Source organism: Carcharodon carcharias, chromosome 1, assembly GCF_017639515.1.
Source record: "Carcharodon carcharias isolate sCarCar2 chromosome 1, sCarCar2.pri, whole genome shotgun sequence".
NCBI lineage: Eukaryota > Metazoa > Chordata > Chondrichthyes > Lamniformes > Lamnidae > Carcharodon > Carcharodon carcharias.
In genome coordinates this window covers 101,379,586-101,402,512 of record NC_054467.1, presented here as the reverse complement: position 1 = coordinate 101,402,512, position 22,927 = coordinate 101,379,586, and the positions used below count along the sequence as shown (strand labels likewise).

Below are 22,927 nucleotides of genomic sequence, written 5' to 3'. Positions count from 1 at the left end.
ACATTCCTACCTATTGTTCCAGGATGATCCTGGAAAAGTGAGCCATTTTAGCAGATAAGAGCAGGATCTAACAGTGGCAAATAACGGGAAGTTTGTATAGAATCTTTTGGTACAATACAAAACCAGCACATTAACCTAAAAGGCATGTCTCCCTCCCTGATTTTGCATTCTCCTACCAGAGGGAAGAGTCTTTCCCAATTCACCTGACAACAACCTTCATTATTTTAAGTTTTTCAAACAAATTGCGGACATAATTGGGCTGCGTAACTTTTTTAAGGTGCTACATGATCATATAAGAATCAAAAATGGGGTCCAAAATATATGTGCACACTTCGGATGGGAAGTGGGCAGCATGCTATTTTGATAAAGAAATCAACATGAAGAGCAGTATGCAACACCAATATAACTTCAGTGCTACGTCATTCAAACTTCATACTGTAATCAACAACCTGTCTTAACCTTGCACAGTTGACCACTACATTAATTAGAATGAAACACATCCCATCTGCAATATTTACACGGATTATGAACTACTTCCAGGTTAGTTGCTGGATTATCTCTTCTAGCTGCTGGGGCAATCACATGTGTTTTGGGAGTTATCTTATACTGGTCCAAAGTTTGAATAGGTTACAGGAGTGGTCTGGCTGGTCTTGGAGTAATTCTTTGGTAATTTGCTTGTACTGAAATAAGTTGCTTCCAGTTATGAATGTTCTGGTAGAACTCCCATGGGAATTGAACATGATAGAGGATGAAGGGAAGCCACGTAGGGCAGGACAAGCTGTTAGAAGAGGACGGAGGAGAAATAGAGAAGGACACCAAGAGGGAAGCCACATCAGAGAAGTATATTCAGACAGCAATTCTCTTATCTCAACTTCAACAAGGGTCAATGCACAAAATGTTTTCACAAGAGAGACTGTGACTGAAATATGGCAGATGCTGCAGTCACAACTGCAAACCTCAAAGCAGAGCATGGACAGCACTGTGTTTGGTTGTCATGGTTGAATTGCTGCCAGTGTGTACAAAGCTTGAGTTTTGGATATGTGGCTTGCAACAGTGCTAAGTGTGCAAGGATGGTTTAAATATACAATCACATTTTTCTTTTTGCAGTCTTCCATATATATGTACGACACACAAATAATATATATATTCCTCTGCTGAGTCAATAAATGGTCTATAAAATTCATCCACAACTATTTCTGCCCATTCCTCTCTCTTAGCTATTGTTAAGTGGACTAATCCCTAATGACCTTTGAACAAGCATATGTAGTAAACATAAAACAGCAGCCTATTATGCTATGGAATTATTTATTCTCATTTTAAATGTTTACAATAGTATATTAGGGCATTCATGTTTGGAACATGACTGTTTTAGATCATTTTCCAGAACATGACTAAGATAAATATAAAGGCAATCCTACTGATAGGAGATGATGCATTACATAGCAGAGAAATCACTATTACTAATGTTTCACAATGACAAGCTACACTTTTCCTATATGCTTCTAGGTTTTAAATATGATGAATGTCAATGCCTAGCATTAGAGGAAAAAAAAACAAGTAACATTTTCCAAATTTCTAATTATTTTTAACATGTATAACTTGTTCTAAATACTGTTACTGAAATTCTGCAGAAATAGAAATTATGTAAGACTTGAGGATGGGAAATGGTGCACCTTGTTCAAGAAAAGGGAGGAAACAGAAAAGCTAGGTAATTATTCACCAATCAGCCTAATAGTGGTATTGGAAAAACTGTTAGAATAAGGGATAACATTAGTTAACACTTAGAAAGGTAAGTTAATCAGGGACAGTAAATACAGGTTTGTGACAGGCAAATCAAGCTTGACTAATTTAGTCCAAGCCTGAGGAAATTTCCAAGCCTTTGGATAAAGGGAATGTAGATAATGTAGTATATTTAGATTTTGAACATGAATTTTATGCAGTACCACTATTTACAAACAGTAAAGCTTCTGGTATTAAAGGTCAAGCGGTGAAATGGATATAGCATTAGCTAAAGAATGGAAAGCGAAGAGCAAAGGCTACAAGATGTTTCTTGTTTCGGTGGAACATAACTAGCGATGCAATCCAGGAATCTGTCTTGGAACCATCAACATTCTGGGAGTTACCACTGACCGAAAACTTAACTGGACCAACCATATAAATATTGTGGCTCAACAGCAGGTCAGAGGCTGGTAATTCTGCAGCAAGTAACTCACCTCCTGACTCCCCAAAACTAGACTACACCAGCTACAAGGCGTAGGTCAACAATGGAGTGTGATGGAATATTCCGTACTTGAATGAGTGCAGCTCCAATAATATACAAGATGCTCGATACTATCCAGGATAAAACAGCATGCTTGATCGGCACCCCATTCACCATGTTAAACATTCACTCCCCCCCAGCACTAGCACACAGTGCAGCAGTGTGTACCATCTAAATATGAACTGCAGCAACTTGCCAAGGCTCCTTCGATAGCACCTTCCAAACCTGTGACCTCTACTAACTAGAAGAACTAGAACAGCAGGAACATGAGAACACAACCATTGTGCGCTGAGTGGGTCTACACCACGTGGACCGCACCAGTTCAAGGCGGAAACTCATTTCAACCTCAAGGGCAATTAGGGATGGGCAATCTATTCAGACCTTGCCAGCAATGCTCATATTACAAGAACGAGTTTTAAAAAGGGGGAGTCAAAATTATTGGGAATAAGCAGAATGTAGAGTTGAGGCTATAATCAGGTCGGCCATGACCTTATTGAATGGCAAAACAGGCTCTAGGAGCTGAATGACCTACTCCTGCTCCTATTTTGTATGTTCGAATGTGGTTATTTTGGGTTTCATACACAAATTGAACATGGAAGTAGAGAGATTATCAATATTTGTTGGTAACACCAAAGCTGCTTTCATATTCTGCTTGCCGCACTGGAAACTAATGTACAGGTGTTGTATAGCAGGCTATACCTCCCCAAAAAAGCTTACCAGGATTTGCTTAAGTCAGGAAGACCATTATTGCTGTGCCTGCTATTTGAATAAGCTGTACAATTTAATTCTTCTTTCCCCCGCCACCTCAGATCTCCCTAACTTAACCTTCATTGACAGTTTTTTGCCATTTTTGATTCACTTACATGTAGTGCATTTGATAGCTGATTGGGATCTTAACAAAAAAAAGGGTTATTTGGACTACAGACTCATAACTTTTTGGAAATATTATCATCTTTGAGGCCAACCTTTGAAAGATGTAATAGTAAAGAAAGGGAAGTCTTCTGGTACAATGTGTAGCGTCCCTGCTTCTGAGCCAAAAGCTCAGGTTTCAAGTCCCACTCCAGGACTTGATGACCAAGGAAGGAGAGCTCATAATGCAGTCAAATATATTATCAACTTGTAAATCTTTCCAACATACTCCAATGGCAGACGATATGACCAGTGGTTGTTCCTGGTCAACCACCACTATCCACAGCTCCAGATTACAACTTGCATGTAAAATTGTATGTTGCCACAGCAACTCAGACTCCTTGTGGGGGGCCAATTGGCTCAGTTGGCTGGATGGACGGTGTGGATTAGTGCCAACAGCATGGGGTTGATCCATGTTCTGGCTGGGCTGAATTCGGGACCTGCCTCCTTGCCCTAATGGTGGAGATCGCAGTGCGATGGGACGGACCTGACTTCAGAAAACTCAAATAAAAGGACACTTAGGATGTGCTAGACAGAAGACTATATTATGGCTGCTGCCATTATAAAATGAGATCACGTGACAATTTTTCTAGAAATTGAGCATTAAAAAGTATGACATTTATATAGTTTTAAAGATGTTTCGTAGCTTCTTTAATATTAAATTACACACATGATATTATGATGGCATGGAACTTTGGAGCACAAGCACTATATTTTGATGGGATTCTAGTTCAATTACCCACAGGCTTACTGTTTGACATTTCAGCCATATCACTGCAGAAATGGAGGTGCCAGTCATATTTCTCCTAGAGCGGCTGCTTTACAGCAATACTGGGCAGGTTGGGAACAGGCTGCCTCCACTACCAGCCAAGTTATGGGATCCAGGAAACGAGAGTAAAATTATGAAACAATATATATAAAAATAGGCTCCACCACCCACATCCAAACAAAATCAGTATCTAAAATTAAGCCAGGTCTTCCTTAAAAATAGATTTCTTTACACTTCTTTTACTGCTGGAAATCAAACCCACATTAAAGCAAAAAGTGAGGTACTCACAACCCAATTGCTACTCGCATCAGCAAAGTGACGGAAGGCACTTGATATCAAATGGCACTTACTCAACAATAACCTGCTTACTGATACTCAGTTTACTGATCACTCAGCTCCAGGTCTCATTGCAACCTTTGTCCAAACCTGAATCTGCATGCAGCAAGATCTGGGCAACATTCAGGCTGGCACTGATACATGGCAAGTAACATTTGTGCCAGGCAATGACTATCTCTAACAAGGGAGAATCTAACCACCTCCCCATGGCGTTCAATGGCACTCTCATTGCTGAATACTCCACCAGCAACATCCTGGGGTTAATATTAATCAGAAACTTAACTGAACCAACCATATAAATATTATGGCCAAAACAACAGGTTAGAGGTGGGAATTCTGCAGTGAGTAACTCGCCTCCCGACTCCTTAAAGCCCACCCACCATCTACAAGCAATGTTTATACTCACCACTTGCCTGGGTGAATGCAGTTCCAAAAGCATTCAAACAGTTCGACCCCATCCAGGACAAAGCAGCCTGCTTGATCAGCACCCCATCCACTACCTCAGACATTCACTTCCTATACCACTGGCGGACAGCAGCAAATCACCAAGGCTCCTTCAGCAGCACCTTCCAAACCCATGACCTTTGCCATCTAGAACAGCAAGACCCACTGTCCAACCCACTGCCTAAGGGCTGCAGAAGCCCCTCCATGTGGCCCCTGAAAGGTTGTTGAAAATTCCTGGAAGAGGGGTCAGTGAGTTTGAAGGTTTCGCAGGGGCAGCTCCACAATCAGTCTGATTCTCTCCCATGTTTGCTGCTGATTGCTGATAGGCTCAATCAGGAGGCAATCAGCAGCAAACATAAGAAACAGGCTGCGATTGGAGGAGCAGCGAACATCAGCAACTGAGAGTTTGTGAAAATAGAGTGAGACATGCTGGTGCGCATGGGGCCTCTACTCACGATGCTTTCCCGTGGCTCCAGCTGCTTTCCCCCAGCTCCCAGTGCTCTGGCTGGCTACGGTCACATTCCCCTGGTTGTCCCATTTTTCACACCACATTCTCGCTCCACCCTGGTTCTCGGCACTCCCAACGGTGGGCACCGATATTTGGATGCCACTAGGCCTTGGGCCTTGCCTCAAGTCTCTCCTCCACTCTCATCCCACCTATCGCACACCCCTAGGCTATTTAGTGAGGATGTCTGAGGGGATGGGGGAGGGAGACGGGGGGGGGGGGGGGGGGGGGGGGGGGGGGGGGGGACAGGAGAGAAGGGGGCAGGGGGGAGACGGGAGAGAGAAGGGGGTGGGGGGGGACAGGTCAGAGAAGGGGGCAGGAGGGGGAGACGGGAGAGAGAAGGGGGCGGGGGGGAGTCGGGAGAGAGAAGGGGGCGGGGGGGAGACGGGAGAGAGAAGGGGGGCGGGGGACGGGAGAGAGAAGGGGGAGGGGGGGAGATGGGAGAGAAGGGGGAGGGAGGAAGACGGGGGGGGGAGGAGGGGAGACGGGAGAAAAGGGGGAGACGGGGGAGAGAAGGGGGAGACGGGGGAGACGGGGGAGAGAAGGGGGAGACGGGAGAGACGACGGAGAGAAGGGGGAGACGGGAGAGACGACGGAGAGAAGGGGGAGACGGGAGAGACGACGGAGAGAAGGGGGAGACGGGAGAGACGACGGAGAGAAGGGGGAGACGGGAGAGACGACGGAGAGAAGGGGAGACGGGAGAGACGACGGAGAGAAGGGGGAGACGGGAGAGACGACGGAGAGAAGGGGGAGACGGGAGAGACGACGGAGAGAAGGGGGAGACGGGAGAGACGACGGAGAGAAGGGGGAGACGGGAGAGACGACGGAGAGAAGGGGGAGACGGGAGAGACGACGGAGAGAAGGGGGGAGACGGGAGAGACGACGGAGAGAAGGGGGAGACGGGAGAGACGACGGAGAGAAGGGGGAGACCGGAGAGGGAGACGAGACGACGGAGAGAAGGGGGAGACGGGAGAGACGACGGAGAGAAGGGGGAGACGGGAGAGACGACGGAGAGAAGGGGGAGACGGGAGAGACGACGGAGAGAAGGGGGAGACGGGAGAGACGACGGAGAGAAGGGGGAGACGGGAGAGACGACGGAGAGAAGGGGGAGACGGGAGAGACGACGGAGAGAAGGGGGAGACGGGAGAGACGACGGAGAGAAGGGGGAGACGGGAGAGACGACGGAGAGAAGGGGGAGACGGGAGAGACGACGGAGAGAAGGGGGAGACGGGAGAGACGACGGAGAGAAGGGGGAGACGGGAGAGACGACGGAGAGAAGGGGGAGACGGGAGAGACGACGGAGAGAAGGGGGAGACGGGAGAGACGACGGAGAGAAGGGGGAGACGGGAGAGACGACGGAGAGAAGGGGGAGACGGGAGAGACGACGGAGAGAAGGGGGAGACGGGAGAGACGACGGAGAGAAGGGGGAGACGGGAGAGACGACGGAGAGAAGGGGGAGACGGGAGAGACGACGGAGAGAAGGGGGAGACGGGAGAGACGACGGAGAGAAGGGGGAGACGGGAGAGACGACGGAGAGAAGGGGGAGACGGGAGAGACGACGGAGAGAAGGGGGAGACGGGAGAGACGACGGAGAGAAGGGGGAGACGGGAGAGACGACGGAGAGAAGGGGGAGACGGGAGAGACGACGGAGAGAAGGGGGAGACGGGAGAGACGACGGAGAGAAGGGGGAGACGGGAGAGACGACGGAGAGAAGGGGGAGACGGGAGAGACGACGGAGAGAAGGGGGAGACGGGAGAGACGACGGAGAGAAGGGGGAGACGGGAGAGACGACGGAGAGAAGGGGGAGACGGGAGAGACGACGGAGAGAAGGGGGAGACGGGAGAGACGACGGAGAGAAGGGGGAGACGGGAGAGACGACGGAGAGAAGGGGGAGACGGGAGAGACGACGGAGAGAAGGGGGAGACGGGAGAGGACGGAGAGAAGGGGGAGACGGGAGAGACGACGGAGAGAAGGGGGAGACGGGAGAGGACGGAGAGAAGGGGGAGACGGGAGAGGACGGAGAGAAGGGGGAGACGGGAGAGGACGGAGAGAAGGGGGAGACGGGAGAGGACGGAGAGAAGGGGGAGACGGGAGAGACGACGGAGAGAAGGGGGAGACGGGAGAGGACGGAGAGAAGGGGGAGAAGGGAGAGGACGGAGAGAAGGGGGAGACGGGAGAGGACGGAGAGAAGGGGGAGACGGGAGAGGACGGAGAGAAGGGGGAGACGGGAGAGGACGGAGAGAAGGGGGAGACGGGAGAGGACGGAGAGAAGGGGGAGACGGGAGAGGACGGAGAGAAGGGGGAGACGGGAGAGGACGGAGAGAAGGGGGAGACGGGAGAGGACGGAGAGAAGGGGGAGACGGGAGAGGACGGAGAGAAGGGGGAGACGGGAGAGGACGGAGAGAAGGGGGAGACGGGAGAGGACGGAGAGAAGGGGGAGACGGGAGAGGACGGAGAGAAGGGGGAGACGGGAGAGGACGGAGAGAAGGGGGAGACGGGAGAGGACGGAGAGAAGGGGGAGACGGGAGAGGACGGAGAGAAGGGGGAGACGGGAGAGGACGGAGAGAAGGGGGAGACGGGAGAGGACGGAGAGAAGGGGGAGACGGGAGAGGACGGAGAGAAGGGGGAGACGGGAGAGGACGGAGAGAAGGGGGAGACGGGAGAGGACGGAGAGAAGGGGGAGACGGGAGAGGACGGAGAGAAGGGGGAGACGGGAGAGGACGGAGAGAAGGGGGAGACGGGAGAGGACGGAGAGAAGGGGGAGACGGGAGAGGACGGAGAGAAGGGGGAGACGGGAGAGGACGGAGAGAAGGGGGAGACGGGAGAGGACGGAGAGAAGGGGGAGACGGGAGAGGACGGAGAGAAGGGGGAGACGGGAGAGGACGGAGAGAAGGGGGAGACGGGAGAGGACGGAGAGAAGGGGGAGACGGGAGAGGACGGAGAGAAGGGGGAGACGGGAGAGGACGGAGAGAAGGGGGAGACGGGAGAGGACGGAGAGAAGGGGGAGACGGGAGAGGACGGAGAGAAGGGGGAGACGGGAGAGGACGGAGAGAAGGGGGAGACGGGAGAGGACGGAGAGAAGGGGGAGACGGGAGAGGACGGAGAGAAGGGGGAGACGGGAGAGGACGGAGAGAAGGGGGAGACGGGAGAGGACGGAGAGAGGGGGGAGACGGGAGAGGACGGAGAGAGGGGGGAGACGGGAGAGGACGGAGAGAGGGGGGAGACGGGAGAGGACGGAGAGAGGGGGGAGACGGGAGAGGACGGAGAGAGGGGGGAGACGGGAGAGGACGGAGAGAGGGGGGAGACGGGAGAGGACGGAGAGAGGGGGGAGACGGGAGAGGACGGAGAGAGGGGGGAGACGGGAGAGGACGGAGAGAGGGGGGAGACGGGAGAGGACGGAGAGAGGGGGGAGACGGGAGAGGACGGAGAGAGGGGGGAGACGGGAGAGGACGGAGAGAGGGGGGAGACGGGAGAGGACGGAGAGAGGGGGGAGACGGGAGAGGACGGAGAGAGGGGGAGACGGGAGAGGACGGAGAGAGGGGGGAGACGGGAGAGGACGGAGAGAGGGGGGAGACGGGAGAGGACGGAGAGAGGGGGGAGACGGGAGAGGACGGAGAGAGGGGGGAGACGGGAGAGGACGGAGAGAGGGGGGAGACGGGAGAGGACGGAGAGAGGGGGGAGACGGGAGAGGACGGAGAGAGGGGGGAGACGGGAGAGGACGGAGAGAGGGGGGAGACGGGAGAGGACGGAGAGAGGGGGGAGACGGGAGAGGACGGAGAGAGGGGGAGACGGGAGAGGACGGAGAGAGGGGGGAGACGGGAGAGGACGGAGAGAGGGGGGAGACGGGAGAGGACGGAGAGAGGGGGGAGACGGGAGAGGACGGAGAGAGGGGGGAGACGGGAGAGGACGGAGAGAGGGGGGAGACGGGAGAGGACGGAGAGAGGGGGGAGACGGGAGAGGACGGAGAGAGGGGGGAGACGGGAGAGGACGGAGAGAGGGGGGAGACGGGAGAGGACGGAGAGAGGGGGGAGACGGGAGAGGACGGAGAGAGGGGGGAGACGGGAGAGGACGGAGAGAGGGGGGAGACGGGAGAGGACGGAGAGAGGGGGGAGACGGGAGAGGACGGAGAGAGGGGGGAGACGGGAGAGGACGGAGAGAGGGGGGAGACGGGAGAGGACGGAGAGAGGGGGGAGACGGGAGAGGACGGAGAGAGGGGGGAGACGGGAGAGGACGGAGAGAGGGGGGAGACGGGAGAGGACGGAGAGAGGGGGGAGACGGGAGAGGACGGAGAGAGGGGGGAGACGGGAGAGGACGGAGAGAGGGGGGAGACGGGAGAGGACGGAGAGAGGGGGGAGACGGGAGAGGACGGAGAGAGGGGGGAGACGGGAGAGGACGGAGAGAGGGGGGAGACGGGAGAGGACGGAGAGAGGGGGGAGACGGGAGAGGACGGAGAGAGGGGGGAGACGGGAGAGGACGGAGAGAGGGGGGAGACGGGAGAGGACGGAGAGAGGGGGGAGACGGGAGAGGACGGAGAGAGGGGGGAGACGGGAGAGGACGGAGAGAGGGGGGAGACGGGAGAGGACGGAGAGAGGGGGGAGACGGGAGAGGACGGAGAGAGGGGGGAGACGGGAGAGGACGGAGAGAGGGGGGAGACGGGAGAGAAGGCGGAGGGGGGAGACGGGAGAGAAGGCGGAGGGGGGAGACGGGAGAGAAGGCGGAGGGGGGAGACGGGAGAGAAGGCGGAGGGGGGAGACGGGAGAGAAGGCGGAGGGGGGAGACGGGAGAGAAGGCGGAGGGGGGAGACGGGAGAGAAGGCGGAGGGGGAGACGGGAGAGAAGGCGGAGGGGGGAGACGGGAGAGAAGGCGGAGGGGGGAGACGGGAGAGAAGGCGGAGGGGGGAGACGGGAGAGAAGGCGGAGGGGGGAGACGGGAGAGAAGGCGGAGGGGGGAGACGGGAGAGAAGGCGGAGGGGGAGACGGGAGAGAAGGCGGAGGGGGGAGACGGGAGAGAAGGCGGAGGGGGGAGACGGGAGAGAAGGCGGAGGGGGGAGACGGGAGAGAAGGCGGAGGGGGGAGACGGGAGAGAAGGCGGAGGGGGGAGACGGGAGAGAAGGCGGAGGGGGGAGACGGGAGAGAAGGCGGAGGGGGGAGACGGGAGAGAAGGCGGAGGGGGGAGACGGGAGAGAAGGCGGAGGGGGGAGACGGGAGAGAAGGCGGAGGGGGGAGACGGGAGAGAAGGCGGAGGGGGGAGACGGGAGAGAAGGCGGAGGGGGGAGACGGGAGAGAAGGCGGAGGGGGGAGACGGGAGAGAAGGCGGAGGGGGGAGACGGGAGAGAAGGCGGAGGGGGGAGACGGGAGAGAAGGCGGAGGGGGGAGACGGGAGAGAAGGCGGAGGGGGGAGACGGGAGAGAAGGCGGAGGGGGGAGACGGGAGAGAAGGCGGAGGGGGGAGACGGGAGAGAAGGCGGAGGGGGGAGACGGGAGAGAAGGCGGAGGGGGGAGACGGGAGAGAAGGCGGAGGGGGGAGACGGGAGAGAAGGCGGAGGGGGGAGACGGGAGAGAAGGCGGAGGGGGGAGACGGGAGAGAAGGCGGAGGGGGGAGACGGGAGAGAAGGCGGAGGGGGGAGACGGGAGAGAAGGCGGAGGGGGGAGACGGGAGAGAAGGCGGAGGGGGGAGACGGGAGAGAAGGCGGAGGGGGGAGACGGGAGAGAAGGCGGAGGGGGGAGACGGGAGAGAAGGCGGAGGGGGGAGACGGGAGAGAAGGCGGAGGGGGGAGACGGGAGAGAAGGCGGAGGGGGGAGACGGGAGAGAAGGCGGAGGGGGGAGACGGGAGAGAAGGCGGAGGGGGGAGACGGGAGAGAAGGCGGAGGGGGGAGACGGGAGAGAAGGCGGAGGGGGGAGACGGGAGAGAAGGCGGAGGGGGGAGACGGGAGAGAAGGCGGAGGGGGGAGACGGGAGAGAAGGCGGAGGGGGGAGACGGGAGAGAAGGCGGAGGGGGGAGACGGGAGAGAAGGCGGAGGGGGGAGACGGGAGAGAAGGCGGAGGGGGGAGACGGGAGAGAAGGCGGAGGGGGGAGACGGGAGAGAAGGCGGAGGGGGGAGACGGGAGAGAAGGCGGAGGGGGGAGACGGGAGAGAAGGCGGAGGGGGGAGACGGGAGAGAAGGCGGAGGGGGGAGACGGGAGAGAAGGCGGAGGGGGGAGACGGGAGAGAAGGCGGAGGGGGGAGACGGGAGAGAAGGCGGAGGGGGGAGACGGGAGAGAAGGCGGAGGGGGGAGACGGGAGAGAAGGCGGAGGGGGGAGACGGGAGAGAAGGCGGAGGGGGGAGACGGGAGAGAAGGCGGAGGGGGGAGACGGGAGAGAAGGCGGAGGGGGGAGACGGGAGAGAAGGCGGAGGGGGGAGACGGGAGAGAAGGCGGAGGGGGGAGACGGGAGAGAAGGCGGAGGGGGGAGACGGGAGAGAAGGCGGAGGGGGGAGACGGGAGAGAAGGCGGAGGGGGGAGACGGGAGAGAAGGCGGAGGGGGGAGACGGGAGAGAAGGCGGAGGGGGGAGACGGGAGAGAAGGCGGAGGGGGGAGACGGGAGAGAAGGCGGAGGGGGGAGACGGGAGAGAAGGCGGAGGGGGGAGACGGGAGAGAAGGCGGAGGGGGGAGACGGGAGAGAAGGCGGAGGGGGGAGACGGGAGAGAAGGCGGAGGGGGGAGACGGGAGAGAAGGCGGAGGGGGAGACGGGAGAGAAGGCGGAGGGGGGAGACGGGAGAGAAGGCGGAGGGGGGAGACGGGAGAGAAGGCGGAGGGGGGAGACGGGAGAGAAGGCGGAGGGGGGAGACGGGAGAGAAGGCGGAGGGGGGAGACGGGAGAGAAGGCGGAGGGGGGAGACGGGAGAGAAGGCGGAGGGGGGAGACGGGAGAGAAGGCGGAGGGGGGAGACGCGAGAGAAGGCGGAGGGGGGAGACGCGAGAGAAGGCGGAGGGGGGAGACGCGAGAGAAGGCGGAGGGGGGAGACGCGAGAGAAGGCGGAGGGGGGAGACGCGAGAGAAGGCGGAGGGGGGAGACGCGAGAGAAGGCGGAGGGGGGAGACGCGAGAGAAGGCGGAGGGGGGAGACGCGAGAGAAGGCGGAGGGGGGAGACGCGAGAGAAGGCGGAGGGGGGAGACGCGAGAGAAGGCGGAGGGGGGAGACGCGAGAGAAGGCGGAGGGGGGAGACGCGAGAGAAGGCGGAGGGGGGAGACGCGAGAGAAGGCGGAGGGGGGAGACGCGAGAGAAGGCGGAGGGGGGAGACGCGAGAGAAGGCGGAGGGGGGAGACGCGAGAGAAGGCGGAGGGGGGAGACGCGAGAGAAGGCGGAGGGGGGAGACGCGAGAGAAGGCGGAGGGGGGAGACGCGAGAGAAGGCGGAGGGGGGAGACGCGAGAGAAGGCGGAGGGGGGAGACGCGAGAGAAGGCGGAGGGGGGAGACGCGAGAGAAGGCGGAGGGGGAGACGCGAGAGAAGGCGGAGGGGGGAGACGCGAGAGAAGGCGGAGGGGGGAGACGCGAGAGAAGGCGGAGGGGGGAGACGCGAGAGAAGGCGGAGGGGGGAGACGCGAGAGAAGGCGGAGGGGGGAGACGCGAGAGAAGGCGGAGGGGGGAGACGCGAGAGAAGGCGGAGGGGGGAGACGCGAGAGAAGGCGGAGGGGGGAGACGCGAGAGAAGGCGGAGGGGGGAGACGCGAGAGAAGGCGGAGGGGGGAGACGCGAGAGAAGGCGGAGGGGGGAGACGCGAGAGAAGGCGGAGGGGGGAGACGCGAGAGAAGGCGGAGGGGGGAGACGCGAGAGAAGGCGGAGGGGGGAGACGGGAGAGAAGGCGGAGGGGGGAGACGGGAGAGAAGGCGGAGGGGGGAGACGGGAGAGAAGGCGGAGGGGGGAGACGGGAGAGAAGGCGGAGGGGGGAGACGGGAGAGCAGGCGGAGGGGGGAGACGGGAGAGAAGGCGGAGGGGGGAGACGGGAGAGAAGGCGGAGGGGGGAGACGGGAGAGAAGGCGGAGGGGGGAGACGGGAGAGAAGGCGGAGGGGGGAGACGGGAGAGAAGGCGGAGGGGGGAGACGGGAGAGAAGGCGGAGGGGGGAGACGGGAGAGAAGGCGGAGGGGGGAGACGGGAGAGAAGGCGGAGGGGGGAGACGGGAGAGAAGGCGGAGGGGGGAGACGGGAGAGAAGGCGGAGGGGGGAGACGGGAGAGAAGGCGGAGGGGGGAGACGGGAGAGAAGGCGGAGGGGGGAGACGGGAGAGAAGGCGGAGGGGGGAGACGGGAGAGAAGGCGGAGGGGGGAGACGGGAGAGAAGGCGGAGGGGGGAGACGGGAGAGAAGGCGGAGGGGGGAGACGGGAGAGAAGGCGGAGGGGGGAGACGGGAGAGAAGGCGGAGGGGGGAGACGGGAGAGAAGGCGGAGGGGGGAGACGGGAGAGAAGGCGGAGGGGGGAGACGGGAGAGAAGGCGGAGGGGGGAGACGGGAGAGAAGGCGGAGGGGGGAGACGGGAGAGAAGGCGGAGGGGGGAGACGGGAGAGAAGGCGGAGGGGGGAGACGGGAGAGAAGGCGGAGGGGGGAGACGGGAGAGAAGGCGGAGGGGGGAGACGGGAGAGAAGGCGGAGGGGGGAGACGGGAGAGAAGGCGGAGGGGGGAGACGGGAGAGAAGGCGGAGGGGGGAGACGGGAGAGAAGGCGGAGGGGGGAGACGGGAGAGAAGGCGGAGGGGGGAGACGGGAGAGAAGGCGGAGGGGGGAGACGGGAGAGAAGGCGGAGGGGGGAGACGGGAGAGAAGGCGGAGGGGGGAGACGGGAGAGAAGGCGGAGGGGGGAGACGGGAGAGAAGGCGGAGGGGGGAGACGGGAGAGAAGGCGGAGGGGGGAGACGGGAGAGAAGGCGGAGGGGGGAGACGGGAGAGAAGGCGGAGGGGGGAGACGGGGGAGAAGGCGGAGGGGGGAGACGGGGAGAAGGCGGAGGGGGGAGACGGGAGAGAAGGCGGAGGGGGGAGACGGGAGAGAAGGCGGAGGGGGGAGACGGGAGAGAAGGCGGAGGGGGGAGACGGGGAGAGAAGGCGGAGGGGGGAGACGGGGGAGAAGGCGGAGGGGGGAGACGGGGGAGAAGGCGGAGGGGGGAGACGGGGGAGAAGGCGGAGGGGGGAGACGGGGGAGAAGGCGGAGGGGGGAGACGGGGGAGAAGGCGGAGGGGGGAGACGGGGGAGAAGGCGGAGGGGGGAGACGGGAGAGAAGGCGGAGGGGGGAGACGGGAGAGAAGGCGGAGGGGGGAGACGGGAGAGAAGGCGGAGGGGGGAGACGGGAGAGAAGGCGGAGGGGGGAGACGGGAGAGAAGGCGGAGGGGGGAGACGGGAGAGAAGGCGGAGGGGGGAGACGGGAGAGAAGGCGGAGGGGGGAGACGGGAGAGAAGGCGGAGGGGGGAGACGGGAGAGAAGGCGGAGGGGGGAGACGGGAGAGAAGGCGGAGGGGGGAGACGGGAGAGAAGGCGGAGGGGGGAGACGGGAGAGAAGGCGGAGGGGGGAGACGGGAGAGAAGGCGGAGGGGGGAGACGGGAGAGAAGGCGGAGGGGGGAGACGGGAGAGAAGGCGGAGGGGGGAGACGGGAGAGAAGGCGGAGGGGGGAGACGGGAGAGAAGGCGGAGGGGGGAGACGGGAGAGAAGGCGGAGGGGGGAGACGGGAGAGAAGGCGGAGGGGGGAGACGGGAGAGAAGGCGGAGGGGGGAGACGGGAGAGAAGGCGGAGGGGGGAGACGGGAGAGAAGGCGGAGGGGGGAGACGGGAGAGAAGGCGGAGGGGGGAGACGGGAGAGAAGGCGGAGGGGGGAGACGGGAGAGAAGGCGGAGGGGGGAGACGGGAGAGAAGGCGGAGGGGGGAGACGGGAGAGAAGGCGGAGGGGGGAGACGGGAGAGAAGGCGGAGGGGGGAGACGGGAGAGAAGGCGGAGGGGGGAGACGGGAGAGAAGGCGGAGGGGGGAGACGGGAGAGAAGGCGGAGGGGGGAGACGGGAGAGAAGGCGGAGGGGGGAGACGGGAGAGAAGGCGGAGGGGGGAGACGGGAGAGAAGGCGGAGGGGGGAGACGGGAGAGAAGGCGGAGGGGGGAGACGGGAGAGAAGGCGGAGGGGGGAGACGGGAGAGAAGGCGGAGGGGGGAGACGGGAGAGAAGGCGGAGGGGGGAGACGGGAGAGAAGGCGGAGGGGGGAGACGGGAGAGAAGGCGGAGGGGGGAGACGGGAGAGAAGGCGGAGGGGGGAGACGGGAGAGAAGGCGGAGGGGGGAGACGGGAGAGAAGGCGGAGGGGGGAGACTGGAGAGAAGGCGGAGGGGGGAGACGGGAGAGAAGGCGGAGGGGGGAGACGGGAGAGAAGGCGGAGGGGGGAGACGGGAGAGAAGGCGGAGGGGGGAGACGGGAGAGAAGGCGGAAGGGGGAGACGGGAGAGAAGGCGGAAGGGGGAGACGGGAGAGAAGGCGGAAGGGGGAGACGGGAGAGAAGGCGGAAGGGGGAGACGGGAGAGAAGGCGGAGGGGGGAGACGGGAGAGAAGGCGGAGGGGGGAGACGGGAGAGAAGGCGGAGGGGGGAGACGGGAGAGAAGGCGAAGGGGGGAGACGGGAGAGATGGCGGAGGGGGGAGATGGGAGAGAAGGAGGAGGTGGGGAGATGGGTTCAAATCCCACCATGCCAGATGGTGGAATCTGAATTCAATAAATATCTGGAATGTAAAGCGAAATGACGATTGTCGTTTGTCGTAAAAACCCACCTGGTTCACTCATATCCTTTAGGGTCGGAAATCTGCCATCCTCACCTGGTCTGGGCTACATGTGGCTCCAGATCCACAGCAATGTGGTTGACTCTTAAAAATACCCTCTGTACATGAGCAATTAGGGATCGGCAATAAATGCTAGCCAGTGACACCCACATCCCATGAGTGAATAAAAAAAAATTCCACAATATAATTTTTAAAACATTTTTTGCTGTGTGGACTTGTATGATTTCCACTTTCATAAAAATCACTAGAATTTTTGAAAATAAGCTATCCTATTTTTCAAGGTGAAGTTTCACTTATTCTGACTCTGATGTAATTTACTGTTTTATTTATTATAGTCCTATTATTTATATTATATAAACTCAGATTCTCTTTCTGAACATATGATTTTCTGACTTTTTGTTTTTATTTAGATTTTCTCACTACATATACATTCCCTATATAAACATGCTTATTAGCATTGCTAAAATTGTCCTAAATCCTAGACTTAATAATTTTATCTCACTGAACATTTGGACATCACTAATGCTTTTCTCACTCGTGTCTTCTCTAACACAACAGCATTAGGCATTACTCCACTCTCTTGACTTTATTTCCTCTGTAGTTACTTACATTTAAGTCCTCAGCTTATCAACATTTTTCCATGTCCCTGTGGTTATTGAAATTAGCAATGTTGTCCTTATATTATCACTTCTGTTTTTGTATTCTTTAAAACAGTGTGTTGATTTCCTTCTTTAAAAATAACTTGATTTTTCATAAAAATACAAATGAACTGAAATTTTATAAACAAGTACCGTTATGCAAGTATATTATGAAACAGAATGGCTCCTGTCCTGCTAGGATCAAGAAAATGTCACTTGTGGAAGGTAGCTAATCATTGTTGAATAGTGAAGATATACGAATCAGCAGATATTCCTTACTTAATTGTTATCAGAGTCAGGTTAAAAATAACTGTGAATATAAACTAATATAAAAATAGAACATTTTGATAATGCTCAGCAGATCAGGCAGCATCTGTGGAGAGGGGAACAGAGATAACATTTCAGGTCGATGACCATGGGTTCTAATGAAAGGTCATTGACCTTAAATTTCACTCTGTTCCTTTCTTCACAGATGGTGCCTGACCTGCTGAGAATTTCCAGTAGTATTTCAGATTTCCAGCATCCACAGTATTTCACTTTTATGAATTGAAATGGCACCCTACTTCCTTATAACAAAGAAAGCGTTAACATTATATTTGACTCAAAATGTTAGCTCTGTTTTCTCCCTCCATGGTTGCTGTCAGTCCTGAATTTTTCCCAGCACTTTGTTTTTATTGGAAAACTGAAGTTGGCTGGTTCCTCCCAGAAGCACTCAGATTTATCCCAATTTCATTCCTTCTTGGTTCCTTGCTCACTGTTTAACCCGATGCACTCGGAGATGTGCTCACCTCTCCGTCAAGCTTCAAATCCCAGTTCCAATCTCTCACTAAAAATGACCACTGTCACCTCTTGATTTTAATTTGTCTCCATCCTTACCTCAGTCCCTACCATTGTTACTTTAATTTGTAATGCTGTCACCTCCAGACTCAATTTTTCTAATGCCCTTCACCCTTCATAACTCCAGTTCACCCATAGCTATTATACTCATTATAAACTCACTGAACATTTGAATATCACAAAGGTTTTTTATCACTCATTTCTTCTCTGACACAGCTGCTACCAGCATCCTATCCTGCAGAAAGACTTGTTTACTGATCAGAAAATGTTGAAAATGCTCAGCATGTTTGGCAGATCGGCAAAGAGAGAAACAGAATTAATGTTTTGAGTCGACTATGACTCTTCTTCATCCGAAGAAGTCATATTGGACTCGAAATGTTAATTTTGTTTCTCTCTCTACAGATGCTGCCAGACCTGCTGAGTTTTGCCAGCACTTTCTGCTATAATTTCAGATCTCCAGCATCCACAATATATTGCTTTTATTTCAATCTAGCAATGATGAGTTGCAGAAAGCTATATCTCAACCACAATTTGATATCAAGCAGCACAACAACAGTTGTGGGACCACAAACCCAAGCATGAATGGGATCAGCCCTGTGAACCAAAATGGTGTTTCAAGAACTCAACACACTGGGGCCAAGTGACACTGAAAAATCACTCAAGTTTTCCAATCAGATTTGATAATCTAACAAATTAGTTTTGATACCTCAGCTGTAATATAATTACCCATATCACTAATATTACCACCTTAACAGTATTTACCATAACTACAATAGTCAGGAAAGAATGTTACAAGGCAATAACTTTTGAGATTTAATAATAGCCAAAACCACAGTAATGAAGCTCAAATAGTTCTTTAAATGGTAAAAACAAAAAAACTGCGGATGCTGGAAATCCAAAACAAAATGGTACTCACATCTAGCAATAATATTACAACCCAGTCCTATTCTCAAATATTAATTAGTTTTTATTTACCTAAGGCATTGGCACCAAGCTTTTAAGGACAACCTTGAGAAAAGATGCTCCAGGATGACTAGTTGTGACAATCACATTCATGAAGACATTTGAACTCTGCAACATAATCACTGCAAGTTTACTGCAGATGATGAGAAAATCGTTTCTTTGTAGAGAAGACTTCGATCATTTTTCCCACTCAAGTTTAATAATTGTACTTAATATTCTATAACTCATTCCTTCACGTGCTGTACTATAATTTATGTGTTTTATATATAAAATTATAAATGCAGTTGACAATAGTGTAATTAATACAGGTGTCTCATGAAATATGACCCTGGTAAGCTGCCAAGCCCAGAGGACTAGAACCTTGTATTACCTTTCAGTCTGTTATTGTCAAAATGTATAGCACAACCAAGATTATTTTTACCTGGACTGCTTAGTGATTTATAGGTCCAGTGTTTTTTTTATACATAGTATTGACATAATTGGCTGAATTACAGTTTAGTTATCATGCACAGTAGGTTAAACAATGTGATTTTACAGACATTTTCTGTATTTAATACATACAGCAGAAAGTGTAGTCAGGCTTCCTCTTGTTTTAAACACGTTCCTTTGCTTATAGGTGTTCTGCCTCGGTAATTACGTACATTACACATTAAGATTACACATTACTATCTGATTTAAACACATTTTCTCAGTAACTCCTTACATACAGCAGGGTTAACCCAAGAACTGCACCAGGTTTCATACCTGGTTGCATACAGACAAACAGCAATTCCTAACTACGATATAGATAATTCCTTACCTTGTCGCTCAGGTTCTCAGGCTCCTTCTCGGTTTTTCTCCTCCTGGGCTCCGTCATCTTTCAGTTTCTCTCCCAGTCTGTCTCTCCCCCGGTAGCCGGTTTACCCCCCTCACTCGGACCCACTCTGCCGCTGCCTCGATGTCATCTGTAAACTCGCAATAAAAGTGCAGAAATGTAAAAAAAAGCCGCTGAGCTCGGGCTCGGGCGGGGCGGGGCCTTGCTCTGGGCCGGATCGGGTTCAGGACCGCGGCCGCTAGGCTCGGGCTCACACTGACGCCGCTTCCGTGCTGACGCAGCTTCCAAATCGCCTGGTAACCGCGGCCGGGCAGAGCTCGAGCCGCTGAGCTTCCCTGGTGGGGGCCGCGAGACGCGCGCGTTCTCCGAGACCTGGCAGCAAACTACTGAAGCTGTACGACGGCAGCGTTCATTGATCTATAAAACTTTGTACGGTATCCTGCAGCAAAGAAAAGGAGCAACGCAGATGAAGTAATGGTCTTCTCCTATGTTACTCCTGCTATTAAACAAATCTGTTTCACATTCATTAGTCAGATCCAGCAGGAATTTTTTGTTGTACGAGCTCTTTCGTTGGTGAAATTTTTAAGATGTTTTAAAATGGACATTTTTAAGTCAATAAAAATGCACTTCTCTTATCTTTTAGAATTCCAACTCGTTTCATAAGATATTCAAATATCTTCTTTCATGATTGCGACCCATTTGACAAAAATACGATTACGGTGAAACTTAATCCGCACTGCAAACTGCAGATTCTATCTCCGACCAGCCCTGAATCAGATTTTATACGGAAACCCCATTACAGATTTGAGGACGGAATGTACAGGGAATGTTGGCCTATCGGGTGAGATGTCACAAAAAATTCCCTGGTAACATTCAGAGGAGCAGAGGGACACCAGCCTAGCCAACATTTATCCCTTGACTCTGCGAAAATAATCTTGTTGTTTACCTCACTGAAGTTTGTGGGTTTTGTTACGTGTGGATAAACTGATACATTTGTCTAATATTAACGAGACTTCAAAAGTATTTTATCTGTAAAACAGATTATGGGACACTGAGGTTGTGAAAGGTGCTATATAAGTAATGCAAATTCTGTTTGAACGATTGAGTAGGCTGAATACCTTTGTGTAGAACAGAGAAAAATAATGTGACCTGATAGCAGTTTTTAAAATTATGAAGAGGTTTGATAGGATTATGTGGAAAACAGTTCTTGAGACCAAAACAAGGGTACATTAATACTATCTAACAGATCAAATAAAGAATTTAGGAGAAATTTCCTTATACAAAGATTGGTGAAAATGTGGGACTGGTTGTTGTATAGAATGATTGATGAACATAGCACTGATACATTTAAGGGGAGGCTTAATGAAGGTGGATACAGGAGGTGGATGGGAAAAATAGAGTAGGATGAGGCTCGTGTGGAGATAAACACCAGCAAAACCAATTGGGCCCAATCATCTGTTTCTGGTGATGCAGAATCAATGTAGTCCTGTGTAAATGCTTCTGATATTGATAGTGATGGGGCACTGGCCTCAATTTTAAATCCCATCATCCAGTGAGAATTGCTCTGGGGATGGGGTGGCGAGGGCACGCATGGTAGTGCGGTTAATTTTAGGCTGAGTCTATTTATCAGCCTGAGATTGTTCTGCCATGCCTCACTTCAACTATACGAACTTTCAAGTCACTGGAGGTTCCTACTACAATCAGGTGGCAGCCTACTTTAAAATCTTATCATTACACAATGAGGTCTTCCATTTTAGTGTCAAGTCAGGGACATGCCTGCAAGGAGTAAGACTTAACAGCTGAACCACAGTGGAAGGTGCTGACGACTCAGAAGAGGCCATGGCAAACTTTAACAAAAACAAAAAATGATGGAAAAACTCAGCAGGCTTGGCAGCATCTGTGGACAGAGAAACAGAGCTGCGGAGGGCAAAACAGAGTTAACATTGCGAGTCCATGTGACTTCTTCAGAGCCGAAAAGAGGTAGAAATGTGGTGGGTTTAATACTATTGAAGAGGGGAAGGGGTGAGGGCAAAAGTGCAGAAGATGGGTCGCACACAGTTGATGATCCTATCCATCACAGTGAGTGGGAAACCTTGGCTCAGGAAAAAGGAAGATGTCAGAAGCACCATTGTTAAAGGTAGCATCATCAGAACAGGTGCCACAGAGGCAGAGAAACTGGGAGAATGGAATAGAGTTCTTACAGGAAGCAGGGTGTGAGACAGTGTAGTCGAGGTAGCTATGAAAGTCAGTGGGCTTGTAATGAATATAGATGGACTATCACCAGAAATGAAGACAGAGAAGTCAAGGAAAGGAAGGGAAGGGAAGTGTTGGAAATGGACCATTTGATGGTGAGAGAGGGGTGGAAATTGGATGCAAAGTTGATCATTTTTTCCATATCTAGACGAGAGCATGAAGTGGCACTGATACAGTCATCGATGTACCGGAAAAAGAATTATGAGAGGGGGCCTGAGTAGGACTGGAACAAGAAATGTTCCACATATCCTACAAAAAGACAAGGCATGACTAGGGCCCATATGGATACCCATAGCCACAACCTTTTATTTGGAGGAAGTGAAACAAGTTAAAGGAGAAAATGTTCAGTGAGAGCGAATAAGTTCAGCCAGGTGGAGAAAGGTGGTGGTGGATGGGTATTGTTCAGGCCTCTGGACTACTACTTCCTCTCTCTCCCAGAACCATGAAAGGGTTCCTCTTGTCCTCACTTTTTACCTCACCAGCCTCCACATTCAAAGGGTCATCCTCTGCCAATTCTAGCATGATGCCACCACCAAGCACATCTTCCCCTCACCTGTCCAGTCAGCATTCCATAGAGACTGTTCCCTCCATGACACCCTGGGCCACTCCTCTATCACCCCCAAATATCTTATCCCCTTCCCACGGCACCTTCCCAAGCAATCACAGGAGTTGTAACAGCTGCCCCTTTACTTCGTCACCAGCCAATACTCCAAACACTCCAGGTGAAGCAGCGATTCACTTGCACTTCTTTCAATTTAGTCTACTGCATTCACTGCTCACAACTTGGTCCCCTCTACATTGGGGAGACTAAACGCAAACTGGGTGACCACTCTGCAAAACACCTTCGCTCAGTTGTTTGCAAGTTTATCTGTCACTTGTCATTTCAATTCACCATCTTGCTCTCATGCCCACATTTCTGCCCGCAGCCTGCTATAATGTCCAGTGAAGCCCAATGCAAACTGGAGGAACAGTACCTCATCTTTGGATTAGGCACTTTACACCTTTTTGGACTTAACATTGAGTTCAACAACTTCAGACCATAAGCTCTATCCTCCATTTTGATATTTTTTTCCCAACTCCTTCCCCCTATGAGGGCCAGTCTGTAACTTGTTCTTATGTTTTGCTTTCAGAGCGTGCTGACCCTTGTTCTGCTATTAACATATTCTGCTACCTGACCTTTATGCCACTATTAACGTGTACCTTAGTCTTTAACACTGTGATTACCGCTTTCTTTGTCTTGTGTCCATGACATCTTTGTCAAGTCTTTCCTGAGCTCCCACCTATTCCTGACTTTCTATTTTGCTCCACCCCTTGTCTTCAACAGTATAAAACCCATCACATTTCTACTTCTCTTCAGCTCCGAAGAAGTCTTGCGGATTTGAAATGTTAATTCTGTTTCTCTCTCCACAGATGCTGCCAGGCCTGCTGAGTTTTTCCAGCA

General features: G+C 54.4%; 1 protein-coding gene across 2 annotated transcripts in view; it reads right to left on the bottom strand.

The window, feature by feature from the left end:
* The window catches only part of cds1 (CDP-diacylglycerol synthase (phosphatidate cytidylyltransferase) 1), an 85,113-nt gene extending 65,656 nt beyond the window's left edge, over positions 1–19,457 (bottom strand). Inside the window, exon 1 of one of the 2 annotated variants that reach the window (XM_041194032.1) lies at positions 19,219–19,457. In XM_041194032.1, the coding sequence (XP_041049966.1) occupies positions 19,219–19,275 (57 nt within the window). In that variant the 5' untranslated portion in view covers positions 19,276–19,457. The remainder of the gene's footprint in view (positions 1–19,218) is intronic. The other variant, XM_041194021.1, reaches the window with a different exon arrangement.
* Positions 19,458–22,927: the final 3,470 nt, after the last annotated feature.